The sequence below is a fragment of the Glycine soja genome, chromosome 16 (assembly GCF_004193775.1).
Source record: "Glycine soja cultivar W05 chromosome 16, ASM419377v2, whole genome shotgun sequence".
In the NCBI taxonomy this organism is placed as follows: Eukaryota; Viridiplantae; Streptophyta; class Magnoliopsida; order Fabales; family Fabaceae; genus Glycine; species Glycine soja.
In genome coordinates this window covers 2,080,019-2,095,515 of record NC_041017.1, presented here as the reverse complement: position 1 = coordinate 2,095,515, position 15,497 = coordinate 2,080,019, and the positions used below count along the sequence as shown (strand labels likewise).

General features: G+C 32.3%; 2 protein-coding genes and 1 pseudogene across 5 annotated transcripts; 2 read left to right on the top strand and 1 right to left on the bottom strand.

The window, feature by feature from the left end:
• Positions 1–838: 838 nt before the first annotated feature.
• On the top strand, positions 839–2,662 carry LOC114389702 (annotated as a pseudogene).
• A 5,559-nt stretch (positions 2,663–8,221) lies between these two features.
• LOC114389390 (calcium-binding protein KIC-like) lies at positions 8,222–9,468 on the top strand. Of its 3 annotated transcripts, none has more exons than XM_028350058.1 (2): positions 8,222–8,757; positions 9,267–9,468. In XM_028350058.1, the coding sequence occupies exon 1, from the start codon at positions 8,350–8,352 to the stop codon at positions 8,725–8,727; it is 378 nt and encodes a 125-aa protein (XP_028205859.1). In that variant the 5' UTR covers positions 8,222–8,349; the 3' UTR covers positions 8,728–8,757; positions 9,267–9,468. The 3 variants fall into 3 exon arrangements, with proteins under 3 accessions (XP_028205859.1, XP_028205858.1, XP_028205857.1); XM_028350057.1 differs by having other exon boundaries at positions 9,219–9,468; XM_028350056.1 differs by having other exon boundaries at positions 9,161–9,468.
• A 2,411-nt stretch (positions 9,469–11,879) lies between these two features.
• LOC114390705 (serine/arginine-rich splicing factor RS31-like) lies at positions 11,880–14,924 on the bottom strand. Of its 2 annotated transcripts, none has more exons than XM_028351549.1 (6): positions 14,863–14,924; positions 14,494–14,635; positions 13,012–13,124; positions 12,673–12,896; positions 12,255–12,575; positions 11,880–12,167 (listed from the first exon to the last, which is right to left on the bottom strand). In XM_028351549.1, the coding sequence occupies exons 2-6, from the start codon at positions 14,597–14,599 to the stop codon at positions 12,137–12,139; spliced, it is 795 nt and encodes a 264-aa protein (XP_028207350.1). In that variant the 5' UTR covers positions 14,600–14,635; positions 14,863–14,924; the 3' UTR covers positions 11,880–12,136. The 2 variants fall into 2 exon arrangements, with proteins under 2 accessions (XP_028207350.1, XP_028207351.1); XM_028351550.1 differs by lacking the exon at positions 14,863–14,924 and adding an exon at positions 13,251–13,680 and having other exon boundaries at positions 14,494–14,632.
• Positions 14,925–15,497: the final 573 nt, after the last annotated feature.

Here is a 15,497-nt window from a genome sequence, read left to right as displayed (position 1 = left end):
GTTTATATCTTCTAAAAATTCCCCGCACATACAAAGGGTCAATTAGTTAGCATTTGCAACCGAAACTCAACCCCTCCCTCCTTTCTCTCGCACCGACACCCACTCCCACAGCTAGGATTATATAATAGAAAAGAAATTGCGCCTTTAGTCTCAATACCTTTGGTCAAATATAGTAGTTGTCTTTATACTTTTATATTGATAAATTTATTTCTCAAATTATAAAAAAAACATGCAGAATTAATCATTCCTCTCTAAAATTCAACATATTTTTTAAACTTAGAAGAGACTAAATCCATATATTTTAAAGTTTAAAGATTAAATTCATTTATATAAAAAATGTAGGACATTTCGCCAAAAATAGTGACTAAAACTACACTTTTTTTCTTATAAAAAACTACATTTTTTCCTATTATAAAACACATAAATACCGAGCGCTAAGCATAACTAATGCATAAACCAACAAACATACACATCAAAAACCAAAAGGGCAAAGGTAGGTTTTACTTTAATGTACAAGATGATGAATGAAAACACATTAACACAAGACTCCACAATATCAATTGGTGACATTTTCAGTGGAATATTCCTTTCTGTTGATTCTAGTTTTGCATATGTTGTATGTGTTTGTTCTCTCTTGTGCTTATGCTAAAAGGAATACCTAGCTTTTCAAGCAACACAAAATATTTCTTAAAGAATTGCATCACTTTCTCACCAAACTATTGTACTACTTTTCTCATGCCATCATAATCGACACCTTTTATTTAAGTAATATTCTTATTATCAAAACTCTTTTAAGAATCTGCGTTACTCAATCACCCTCTTAGGCATATTCTTTTCTTCAAATTATTTTCTATGTGTTGACGTCACACAGTTTGGATAGGTACGTATCATGCACTTCAACCAGCCTTATAGACAGTTTGAGATACTCATTTGACAAACCATAACCATTATTATCACATTTCTGACATGGTAAGATAGGCTTCTAGTGTTTGGTTTGGTCACTTTTCTATAATTGAGTCTTTGACCAACCTTTTTCCTTTTACACTTTTATTTATGAGTAGGAGCAAAAGTGGCAGTGCCAGGAAAATTCATCAATGGCGGAGTTGATGGCATCACAGGCATACTGCTGCTTTAAGTGCCAGAACCTTGTTGCTTTTCATGATGATATTGTCTCCAAAGATTTCCAGGTGAACCTTTTTCTCTTCCATTCTTGGCATTTTTCTCCATGTTTATGCTACTTTTCTAGATTGAAATGGATCATCCATTTGAACCTATTTAGAATAGGATCTGTTGATGCTAAATTTTGACTAATCAACTGTCTGAAACGGCTAATTACCAACGAGATGATTCCCTTAAAGCGCCAACAGGATCCTAATAATAATGATGATGATAATAATAATAATAATAAACAAGACTTCTACAACTTGTTGTGCTAAAGATTAAGATTTATATACTCAGTATTAATCATGTCAAAAACCTTTTCAAACATGGCCTGAAATTAAACTAATCTAGAGTGAATCACTTCAAATTATGACAATAGAATAAGGCAAGGCAGATTAATTATCCTTAATTGTACAGATTTGTTGCCAGATTAATTATCTTTAATTACACAGATTTATTGGCCCTTTAAACCAACATATCTTGCATGATTGTATTGCTGTAATTATGTAATTATTGTAGATTAGCAGATTAGCAATATTCAAGGCTACACATCATATTGTATCAATTCTATTTAAATGAGAATTCTCCAAAGGAGAACACACAATTTTACCCACACATTTTTCTGAGTTTGATAAATTATATTATAATTTTCCTTCAAACTTGTCCATACCATGGCTATATGTATGTATATATAGTGCACAGTTTATTTTTCAGTTGTTTGTGTGAATTAATTTGGTGCAAAAACTGGATAAAAGGGTGGATGATGAAGATGTTTCAAGTTCCGGTTTAACCAAGGATTCTCAAGAGTTATGTGTAACAGGCAAGCAATGGCAGAGCTTTTTTATTCATGCAATGAACATTATTTTGGGTCCTAAAGAGGATAGGCTAGGCAGCTTATCACTGGTCTTCACACATTGGTTGATGTGTTTTGCTCAGATTGTGGAGAGGAACTTGTTTGGAAATATATTAAAGCTTATGAGGAAACACAAAAGTACAAAGAAGGAAAATGCGTACTAGACAAGTTCAAGATAATCAAGAGCAATGGATAGTAAATGTATTTTACCATGTTAGATCCAAGCCATATGATCTCAATTGCTCATAGGTTGGTTGTGAGTTTCTTGCAAAGATCAGGGGGGAAAAGAAATTGAATTTGTTCAAATTTCAAAACATTATTTTAATAGTTACTCTAAAATTTTTCTAAATGAAATAAGTTACAAGATTTCTCCCCTAATGTGAACAGTTAGTTGGTCCTTTTCATGTTGCACAAAAGATTCTTTTCAAGAAATTACGAAGGTTATTCATTGGTCTTGGTACATAAAGCTTGGCAACTAGCAAAACCCTCTTTTGTTTTTTCACTTTATCAGCCAAAATGACAGACTATTTAGGAATAGATAAAACAGAGATACAATTCTATGTACTTTGGTGTTGTTCTCCAATCACAATTGGGGTTTTACCAACGTAACTTGCATTCACATTTAATGAAATAGTTTATTATGCGTTTTACTAAAGTAATTAATAGTAGTAATTTATATTATAGTAGTAATTTATAACTTAACTATAATTTTCTATAATTTATTTTAATAAATTTTATTATTAAGTTTATAACTTGATTAATTTGTTTAACTGAATATCGTCTAGTTAGACTGCTCTATTTTTGCATGAAGTAGAAACTTTTTCTTTGTGAGCATTTCTTGTAAAATTGAAATTTCAACTGTTAGAAAAAGTTGAGACATTGTAACTCTCAATTAAGCAGATTCCCCACAACCCCCATATAGATATCGTTGTGCCCCCGCATTGATAACAGGAAGTACTGTCTGAAATTATCTGTGATATTTGTACTAAGTTCTGTCATAAAATAAATTGATTTTTTATCCTTTAAAGGACAAAGTAAATTGAATATGCTTGGCACATCTTTTGCTGTTTCGAATTCTACTAATTCAAAATTTCAGCTGTTGGAGCATCTCAAATAGTTCTATGGTAGAGTAGCTTTACAAATTTTTGGTGAGTTTTACCGTAACATGAGATTTAAGAATTTTAACTAGTCTTCTCTCAATGGTGTAATCCTTAAAAACTTAAAATGGATCATAAAATTATTTTTATATCATGAGTTTTAATTATAAGGAAGTTTTGTCAAACAAAAAAAAGATTAAAAAATTAGAAAAACTATAAATATTATTACCATAGTGATTAATTTGTATTAAAGTTTCATTTATTCTTCCTCCACTCTTTTACACAAACTATCTAGAGTTTTGATTCACTTTCCACACTGCATCACTTATTCTTCTCACCATTCTCGGTCTCTTCATCACTTTTATTTATTTATTTATTTTTTCCTCTTGCCACTTTTCTGTCACATAAGCAGGTTGGTTGTATCTACACATAGATACGTTTTATGCTGATGAAAAATCCAAATTCTAAGGGGGTTCTCTTTAGAACCCCACCTAAGACTTTGATCATTAAGTCATTATTACATGTATAAAAAAAATTTATAATATAAACCTAAACCTGAGAGCCAACTCAATCTGTTGAAGTTCTTAACAAGACAGCAAACTTGTTGATGTTTGAAAATACTATTAATTATGCCAACATACACGAACATGTTCCTAATAGTTTTCCAAAGTTTATATTAATAATATTGAATGGTCTAAAACTGATCCAACAGACAAGAACCACGTCCAACTAATAAAGCTCAGCATTTGCTAGGATTGCAATATTTATCTATTGCCTTTGGCAGAAGAGTGGATTAATTAAAGTGACGAAGTTCTTCTTAATTCAATCAAGAAAGCCCATATTTGTCTGGTTTCAGAAACATAGTCTGTCTTCTCTACTGTAATGCTTGTCTACTTAATTGGTTTATGTTGCATGTTTTAAATATCTAGTTCTATTGTAAATTTTTAATCAATAATAAGTGTTTTGATATTTTTGGCATTTTCTTACTATTATTATATACCAGTGAAATTATATCTTTCTATAAATCCTTTTAATACTTCATAAATAAAATGAACAAATACATTTAATTTTTTTGAAGCACAAAAAACATTCACTAACTAGTAATCAAGCTCTTGTTAAATCGGAGCAGAAAAGGCAAGTGAAAATGCTATTTTGAAATTTGAATAGCAATTTTAAGCTGCAATCTGACTCGTTCAAAGTTGCTATTTTGACTAGCACTTTCAGATAGCAGATTGGTAATGTTGGCACTTTTTAGTTTTCTCCCTTAGAGGAATAATAAGATGAAGTGTGTTTAAAAGAGTCCGTTTAAAAATGTGACCCTAGGCATTTCTTTTTACCCTAATAAAATGGTGTGATACTTATCATTTACCAACGGTCAAAAATAAAATTTTCAGCCGCAGAACTTTGTCCCTCATTAAAAACATATGATATATAATTGTGAAAAACTTGTAGGTTCTAGCATCAATTAAAGTAATTCTAGCCATCCATTTCTTATCTTGTTTTGCTTTTTTTTTTGTGTATATATGTTAGTAAGAAAAATATTAATAAGTTTTTTCCTCATAAATATTTTTTTATTAAGACAATTATATTTAAAGCAAGGTTGGACATTAAACATAGATATTCTCCCAATACACTTTTTAATGTCTAACAACGCGCATTGTTTTAAAATGAAATTAAAGCAAGTCTCATTATAAATTTGAATCGTATTTCCTATTTAATTAATCTCACGTGAATGTGGCTCAATAATAAGGTATTAAAAAATTCGTTAAAAAAAAATCTTACTGATTTCTATATTATTAATAACGATTATGATAAAGATAAAAGTTAAAACATGACCTTTTTTTTAATTTGAACTTTTGACTTTTCACACTTAGCGCCAAATTGGCATCTCTAAGGATCAAAGAAGAAGCATTATTCTCTTGGAGACTATTGTGGAACAAGCTGTCAACTTGCGATCAATTGCAAAGGAGAAACATCCACATTCAGAATATAGAAAATTCATGCTATTTATGTGGCAGCAATTAAGAAAGGAGGAATCACTTATTTCTAAGCTGTGAAATCGCCTCTCAGATTTGGAAGGCAATTTTCAATTGGTTAAATGTGAACTTTGTTTATACCTGCGGAACCAGTTCAGCTGTATGAACAATTTGATCACCTGATTTCTGAAAGGACAAAAAACAATGGAGCCATGTGATTTGGCATGCAACAATGTGGGGCATTTGGAACGCAAGAAATCATCGCGCTTTTCGTCAACAAGCTGTCAAGGTTGCTAAAGTTTTTGAGTTCATACGCTTTATTACATGGCAATGACTACTATACAAGCGTAAGAAATGTCATTATATTTCCATATCAGATTGGTACTTAAATCCGGTTATGTGCATGACTTCTTGTCTGTGAAAACCTTCTGATATAAGTAGACTTATGTGCTGGGATAAGGAGAATTGAGGCAGTTTTTTTTAGATTGACTTTTTGAAATACATCTAACTTAAATTGTTAGATCTTATGTATATGTACACCTTGTGCATGTTGCTTTTGCTACAATCATATATATAATACAACTTTGCCTTTCAAAAAAAAAAGAAGAAGAAGCATTATTCTCATGCTTAAATTCAAGAGTACATGTGCTCCAGTTTGCATGATCATCTATCTATTCATATATTCGATATATACTTGCGTCTTCGTCAATCATTCCGTAAACTCGCATAAAAAAAATCATTCAGTAGCACGAATAAATTCATAAGTAACCTGTAACAACTTGAGCAATATTTAATTAAAAACCCAATATTTCTACCTTTCTTGTTTTCGTATGTGGAAATAGAATGCCATTCAAGTCATCAATGACAACACCATTTCAAGAAACTTGTCAATTTCCTTAATTGTCTTTCTTACATCTCCAAATTTGTTTTTTCTTCCCTAAGTATTCATTATCCATGTTTAAAATTTAAAATCAACTAAAGTAAATATAGTTTATAGAAAATTAAATCTCTTAAATATATGTATTAGAGTTTGTTTATAAAATATAAGTGTCAATGCCTTTTAAGCTTAGGGCTTGAGGGACTATGAATTATTTGATCAAGTGGATCGACCAAGAATAATAAGGGTCCATGCCTTTCAAGTTTGAAGGACTGTGAACTATCCGGTCAGGTAAGCCAACAGAGCATAACAAGCGTCCACACCTTTTAGGCAATTAGGCTTAACGCTTAAGTGACTTTAGATTGTTTCGTCGAGTAAGTCAACCAAGCATACCAAGCGTCCACACATGTCAAGCTAAATGCTTGAGGGTTTGTGGACCGTTTAGTTAGATAAGCTGACTGAGCATAAAAAGTCCTACACCATTCAAGCTCAACGGACTACGAATCACTCAACCAATTAGGCCATCTAAGAATAATAAGCACCCACAACTTTCAAGCTCAACACTTGAGAGATTGTGGATTGTACAATTGGATAGGCCAATATTGCATAACAAGAACTTACTTCTTTTAGACTTAGAATGCCGATCAAGTAGGTTGACCGAGTATTGTAAATTGGTTGCTCGTGATAGGACAATTAGACATTTATTCTTATGCCTAACAACATTTCCTAACTTATGATGATTGAGCATCAAACCTTTGGCTCAATCATATCCAATAAATTAGATGTAAATAATTTCTAATCATGTATATAAAAAAAATTGCTACTAAGATTTTTTTTATCAATAAATATGAAGCCTATTCAGATGATTTAATTTTACATTTTGAAGAGGTTAGTTTCCTTTTGCCGATTAAAAAATTTCATTGAATCACTCGCAAAAAAAAGCAATGATCTACCTTTGATGGGTAGAGTTGTGAAACACGTAAAGAGTGCATTGGATCAATCTTCAAATAAAAAAGTAAAGGAAAAAAATATAAAATATAAACGAAACCAAGGTAAAAGAAGATGTTGTGATATGATTTGCTATTTCGGAAAAGAAATAAAAAAAATTAACAAAAAAACAAATATCTTGCGATTGAGAATGATGTCCCGTGTGGAAAGGTTGCAATCTTGGCGTGGTTTAACAACAGATAAATTATTATGGCACTTGTCACATATATGATTGATTGAGAACACGACAGAATACCAAAATTCGATTGATAGAACATATAAGTAGAAGAGGAAGCTTCATGGAAGCCAAACTATGGAAAAATTCCTGCCAATGAAGATTACGTCTTAGCTAGAATATCCTTCTGTTCCCACCAAAGGCACCTTCCTAGAAACCTTCCTAAATAGATGGATGCATATTAAACTCATGAAAATGAAATAAAATTCAATGGCACAGAAATACATCTACTTGTGACAAACAATACCGTCTTCTCTAGATTCCTGAAGTCCTTGACTTAGTACAATTTCCACCTCCTCAATCCAACTTAAATATTATTGGAGACACTAGTTTTCTTCGTGAACCTCATCACTAAGACTTGGTTCTCTTTTGTGCACATCATTACTATTTCTTAATTAATTAAAAATTTACCATATTATTGTTTTATGTTTAGAACATGCCCCCAATATGTGTATTTGTGTACCTATGCATGAAAGTGGTGTAACTGTAACATAAAAAAATATGCGTCATGGGTTGGTTGCGATGAGTGAGTTACTCGTAGGGAATTAAACTAAGTTAGACTTAGGAGTAAGCAATTATTAGGAAGACTCTAAGTCATTATAGCTCCCCAAATAAATACTTAGTCTAATCTAATATTAGTACTTGATTCCTTACTTTAGTCAGAAAAAACAAATCAATAGGTAAAGCATATCAAGAATACAACCTCCAAACATACGGTTGAGATCACAAACACAAGCTGGCCAATTTGACACCATTCAAGTACAAGAACGGTAGCAAGAAGAAATTATCGTATAACTCTTCCATATGTAAAAATTGGTCGACACTACTTGTCCATGATTCTTGTTAATTTTTATGTGACAAGTAGCCGAGTTTTATTAGCTATTTCTTATAAATTGAAAATTCTTAACTACATGTAACGTAAAAATTGACCGAAACCAGGAAGGATAGTTTGGAGCTATACAATAATTTCTCACTAGGAATAGAGTTATTCCAAAAAGGAAAGGACTTTTACATCTCTATAAAAGGCCATTGTCCTAATAACGAATTCTCTTTCAGTCTTCATTCCTATATAATAGAAAAGTCTTCCAAAGTAGCTTTCCCCATCCATCTTTCTTTCCAACGTTCACAAAGAAAAAGAGAAAAAAAGGAAGGTTGCTATTAAAATGGAAAGCAGCCATAACATGAGGCAAAGCACCATGGAAACTGAGTTTGAGGACTTGCTGCCAGTGATGGCAGAGAAGCTTGATGTGGAGTCCTTTGTCTCTGAACTGTGTGGAGGTTTCAAGCTTCTATCGGACCCGGAAACTGGTTTGATCACGAGCGAGAGTCTAAGGACAAACTCAGCTCTTCTTGGCATGGAAGGGATGAGCAAGGAGGATGCAGATGCTATGGTTAGACAAGGTGATCTTGATGGAGATGGAAAGCTTAATGAAACTGAGTTTTGCATCCTTATGGTGAGGCTTAGCCCTGGAATGATGGAAGATGCTGAGTCATGGCTGGAGAAGGCAATTGATGAAGAGCTTAGGAAGTCATCATCTTAGAGATAAATTGGTCCCCTTTTGTAATCAATTGTAAGTTATGATAGTATGTATTTAATTTTAATCTTGCCAGTTTTTAAGTTCCATGAAACTCATCTTTGTCCTAATGGGTCGTGGCTTATGAAATGAATTTCTTTGATTTCTTTTGTTACCGCGATATTGATGTGATATATATATCGTTTTTGTCAAATGAATATGAGCCAAATCTATGTAAGGTTGTTTTGAGTTTATCAGGTACATACGTTAGTATAAAAGTTTATTTAGTCAATCAATTGAATGTTATTAACAAATTTATCCTTCTAAGAAATCAAATTTAATATATATATATATATATATATGATAGTTTTTAATTGATTTTTACACTATGAGTACATGTGTACAACATTTTTCCTCACTTGTAAATTCTAATATCATTTGATGGTTTCATCTTCATCAGCAATCAATATAGCTATTGATGAAATGATTGAGTCAGTCCTTTTCCTAAAACTTTACAGTCAATAAAAGACCATCCGGAGGAAAATAACTTTGATAACTTGATGTAGAAGATGCGGACATCAGAGTTAAAGAGCAAGGAGTTGCGTTAACTTTCAGCCACAAATTCCAACTCAGATTCATCATTCAGTGGTTAATTGGTTGGTTTTTGTTATTTTGTTTTGGTGTTTCAAATCAATTTTTAGTTTGTTTCAAAAATGGTTAATTGGTTGGTTTTCGTTATTAACAGGAAACACCATGATGTCATTATTATCCAATTTTTCTAATGAGAGAAAGTGCATTTTAGAAGATAAAATACACATAGTTATGGAGATTAAATAAAAATCATATACTTATACAATAAATTTAAAAATTAATTACAATTTCATCTGTTGAATTTTTAATCAATGATTGTAGATACATTTTATCTTCAAATGTCCACTCTCCTCACTTATAGAAGTCAAGTCCATTGATCAAAATCTTTGAGAAATAAGTTTTGAAGCAAGTAAATTACAATAAGAAACATTTATTCACATTTAAAATATTTTATACATTCTCCTACAAAAATATTGTATACATTAAAATAAAGTTATTTAAGAAAGTATCATATAATATTTTTTAATAGTAAGTATCATATAATTTTTAAATTATGGGAAAAAAAAGAAAGCTACGTAAATTTGATTTACTTGGTAAAAACTTAAATTTTGTAAGATAAAGTTAATGAAATTTAATGTCTTTAATTAGTTATTAAATAGAGTAAATGCAATAAGACTTGGGGCATGTTTGATTTAGTTTCACTAACGCACTTATTGCTAAATTTTCACGTCCAAATTATAGAAAGGCACAGAAGTAACAAATTAAAACATTGATATAGATGCTTATAAGAGACATCTAGTGCCAAACCAAACACATGGTTAGCGTGTGTTTGTGTATGCATCAAACGGAACGCAACAAAAAGTAACAACCTAGTTGTTTTGACATTTTTATATTTGAACATGTAATTTTTCCTTTTAACGTGGGTGTGACACATTTTTAAATATATTTTTTTTTCATTTTTTTCATAGTATTTTTTTTTAATTCTTATAAAATGTGTTTATTTTAATTGTGCATTTTTTTTTATTGTTCAAAGTGCTATTATGAAAAACAAAACAAATACTTTTTACAAAGACTAAAATGAAAAAAAAAATTATAGAGACAAAAATTTAAAAAAAAAAAATGCTAAATTACAGGATGAAAAATATATTTTATCATTTTATTCATTGATTATGATAATTTAATGATAAAATATCGTTATAATCAGCTATTAAATACTTTTAAGAAAATGCTGATAAAAAAACTATTTTTAAGAAGCTACTAATAAAAATTCATTTGCCGGAATGATTTAACATTGTTATTTACTCCAAGATATTTAAATATGTAAGTCATCTCAACTCATTTGTCTTTTCCAAGTGTCACCCCCAAATCTTCCTAAGTTTTGGCTGAATTGTGTGAAAATTTTCTGTGCAACATTAATCATATTTTAACACTTGCTGAGTGTTATAATCCCATCATTGTTCATTCTTTCCCCTAAAACTTTGTTGTATCCCACATAAAGCAAATAAAAACTTAAAATGTGATGGCTTAAAAAAATTAAATAGCCCTTAAATAATATAAACATTTTTTATGGACTTTGTTTTAAGAATTGATTCATAACAAAAATATGCACACATAAACATGCCAAAGTACAGAGTTGCACATACACGACAAGAAATTTTATCTCATGAAGGTAAAGCTACCCCAACCGTTAAAATCTTATCTTAAGCTGCTGCTAGGAAAACACGGAATAACAAGATATATTTCACATAAATGTACTATGGTTTTTACTCCCTTGGACCCTTATTATATGAGACACCCATTATGAAATCGAGCAAAAATGTTTATTTTCAGGGGATCTAAGAGAGTTTAACCTTTTGAGGCTTATACACACAATTTGACCATACCAAATTTAAAAGCATCCCAAATATTCTCTCTTCGTAAAGAGCCCCTCTATTTTTACTTAACTGTCATGTAGAGGAAATGAACGCATTTTGAATAAAGCACCCCCAATTCAGAGCGTGGACTAGGCACGTTCTTCGACTCAATTTGATTCAATTTTTCATCAAAAAAAATTACCCGAATCGAATTTAAAAATATATGCAATTTGATTTAATTTTCATTTAAAATAAAATTCAAATCATATCAAACCAATATTTTATAAATCCAAAAAGAATCAATTTAATTCAATTTTCAATTTTTTTAGCAATTTTCAATTTATATTTTGGATCGATTTCTCCTTGTATGTATGGCGCATGGACCCTTCTTTTTGCTTACAGCAGTTAATGTAAAATTATAACTGCTAAGTTGCATTTGCGAGGTGAAGGGATCTTGGTTGGGTTTGGATGCTTAAATTGATGCTGCTCAAAGATTTTGATGCCGGCATTTCTGCTATTAGTTACTGATAGATTTGTTTATATGGGGGAAATGCCCGAGGTATAATGGTGTTCAGTTCCATCTTAAACTATGTATGTAACTTGGTTGGTCTGGGACTTAGGAACAACTGACAAATAAGGTTAAACTATGTATGTAACTATGTATGCTCTTTTTGCTGTGAAAAAGAGAAAAAAAGAAAAAAGAGCGAGCGCACTAATTCACAATAGTGTCTAAACTAGGGTACGAAAAAATATTCAGTTGTAGCAAAGCACGATGTCATTGCAAAAATATGCATCAATTCAACAATAAACAGGGTTTCCGGTCTCATATTCAGGTCCTATAGAACCATTGGCACTGACTGCTAAACAGCAAATACGCAAACCACATTAAACTGAGAAGTACCGTTTACTACAATATACCACATGCTATTCTAACAACTAGAAAGTAACAGTGCCACTGAAGCCTTCCGTCTTACCCTAAAACCTGAGATCACCTATGTTCTTGACCTTCGCACCGGCGAACGGCTGCAGATAAATAACAGAATAAATAAGCTCTGACAAGAGGGGGGAAAACAGTTGCAGAAGATTATTATATTGACTATACTACAATACCTGCGATATCTACCATATTCAGGACTCCTGGGTTTCCCATAATCAGGACTCTTGCGCCTTCCATAATCAGGACTCCTGCGCCTGCCATAATCAGGACTTCTGTGCCTGCCATAATCAGGACTCCTCCGCCTGTCTGGTCCACCACCATTGTACCTATCATAGACAGGGCTGCGTGGACGACCATAGTCAGGACTTGGTCGCCTGTGATAAGGACTGGGTGATCTCTCATAACCACCTCTTCTAGGACTGTCATAATTGTCCCCCCTCTCACCATCATCCCTCAGAGCATACTCCACAGACACCACCCTGTCCAGGATCTTACTGCAAGTGTAATGAAACCAGAAATTCATTATTTGTATATAGTAAAATAAAATAAAAAAAGAATTTTACCATAAGACAATATAATGTCATCACTTACCTCATATTTGTACACTCTATAGCTTTGGTAGCATCTTCTTGTGTCTCAAACTGCACAAATGCAAAGTTCCGCCGAATTCGAACATGAAGAACATTCCCATAAGGTTCAAAGTGTTTTTCTATATCACGAACTCTAGTACGGATTGGGTCAAAGTTAATCACAAAAAGGGTTTTTGTTGGCTTCTGGTTTGCCTTCGATCCATCACGATGACGTCCACGTTCACCCTGCCAAAAAAACAAAGAAAGCTCTCATTAATTTCAGGTATGACACTGTTATACTTTCATGATCTCAACAATAAGTAAACAAAACTAAAGCATGATCATGAAAATACTATCATACCCTAGCCCACTCCACTGACAGCCTTCGCTTTTCATGACCAAATGGAACATTGTCAAGTGCACGAATTGCTTCTTCTGCATCACGCTCATCCTCATAATAGACAAAAGCAAAACCTGTAACATAACTAGTATTAGAGGCAGAAATGATTATGAAAGACATCGGCATGTTATTCCTCACCAGAAGTACATCAGCCAAATCAGGAAATCATTTTCCCTGTCAGGAACAAAGGAATACAACACCTGAATATAAGTGAGGGCTGATGCACATGAAGCTGTAGAGGCGTTGAATGAGGAACAAAATCATGATTGCAATTAAAGGTTTAAATCCAAAATTCATATCTGAGACTGCCAAGCATGCTTCTCCATTCAGACAGCACAAGTGATTTCAGAAATAGAATGGCATGACTTGACAGAATTTCATTGATCCCCTATTTTCAGAGAAGCTAGGCATGGCTTAATAAATTGATTGATGATCCCACTAACAACATTCTGATGGAAATGTCAATGTTGGGAGATGATGAGGTGAGTGACCAGTGATCAGATGTGAAAATGCAGATCTGTGAGTAGAAGGAGAGCAGACAAGCAGGAAGTTTTCCTTCCCAAAAAAAATTTGCAGAGAGGTTGGCAAACCAAGACAGAAGCTCAGCATATTTTCCCTTAGTAGAAGTTCCTGCGCCAAAAGAAACACTTAAAAACCAGAGGATTTTCTTTCCAAGGCATTGCAATTGTGGCTTCCATTTATTTCCCACCAGGACATAGGAACTAGACATTTAAGCCACAAAAGCAGCCACGTTCCAAATTCCAAATCATGGGCGCCCCAATATCACTAGCTTTTAGATGAACATCTTATTCAACTACAAAATACTGTTTGCTTGTTTGCGTATGTTTGGAATAACTTATTTGAACTTATCTAATGGCATAAGCACTTGTGTAAGTGTTTAGGAGAGCTTATGAAAATAAGCTACGATCAGCCAATATGCTGTTTCTAGCTTATTTTAATATGCTCTCTGCGATAACTTATGAAAACATCTTGCGACCTATATGAAAAAACTATGCTCTCTGCGATAACTTATGAAAACATCTTGCGACCTATGTGAAAAAACCTTATCTTTTCTTCGAACCAACTTATACATAAGCACAACAGCAAGCACTTATATTGAATAAGTGCTTAATTAACCTACCCAAACCAGCCCTAAGTGATACACTAACTTCACACAATCACTGAATGACACCGTATGGGAACCATTAAACCGGTTTGACAATGGATCATTCGAACATGCCAAAGAAAAACAACGGAAACAAGAATCAAAATGGGATGACAAAGAAGGGTTTTTTACACGAAAAAAAATCAATAAATATAATTAAAAAATATTCAAACTTCATCACAAGGCAAGGAAAGCTAGTTTAAAAAATTAAACAAGTAAATTCCCATTAAAGTATTCGTGATTACGTATATTAGAACACACAAACGCTAGGGTTTTACCAGATTTCATGTCCACGCGGTCAATCCTTCCATACTTTGAGAACAAGCGCTCAAGCTCTGATTGACGAGTATCGTACTCCAAGTTCCCAGCAAAAATCGGCCTCATCTTCTTCTTCCCTCAAAATCGCTTTCGAAATCAAACCTATTTCATACAGCACAACCAAAAAATCAAGCCACGAAACCCTAACACCCCAAAAATCTAACCCAGCAAACAAGAGACAGAGAAAGGGGCATAAAACCCACAATGTCCAAAACCCTTATCCACCCCTTTTATCACTATCCCCACGAAGACAATTTCTTTGCTAAGAAACCCTAAAGTGCTGGTTGAAGTGTGAGAGAGAGAGAGAGAGAGAGAGAGAGAGAAAGTACCTGAAAAAAGGCTTTGGAATTTTTTGGGTTTGAAAAGAAGCAGAGTGTGAATTTTAAATAATAGGGTAGCCAGGTGAAGTGGGTTGGTTTAATCCAATTCCCAAATGAGCCCAAAACGAAAAACCCTAATTTCGGCCCTTTTTTCCTGAGATGTTTAATTTTATTTAAACTAAAAATTTGTAAAAAAAAAATCAAAATAATTAGTATTTTAATAAATATTTGTGTTTATATAACGAAAATTTATAAATAAATATTTATATACAGATGTTATAATTAAGATTCGTATGAAACAAATTTTTTAACATATAAATTACATTTCAGATTTATAATAAATAGTTTATATTGTGATAAGATTTTTTTTTCATATTTCACAACCTCCCCTGATTTCATAACCAAAACCATTTTGAACGTAATAGTTTCATTTATTGTATTCTTGAGGTATTAGTTATTATAAACGACCTGCTGTGATTGATCATTATGACTTATAGCTAAAGGATTTTTAATCCTTGTTTAGTATTCATGCTTAAGTTGTAAATGTCCTAAAATATTATTAATTTTATTATTTTTTAAAACCCCACTTGTCCAAAATATTTTTCCTATTCTCGTTATGACCAATGAGTTTGTTTTTATCATAT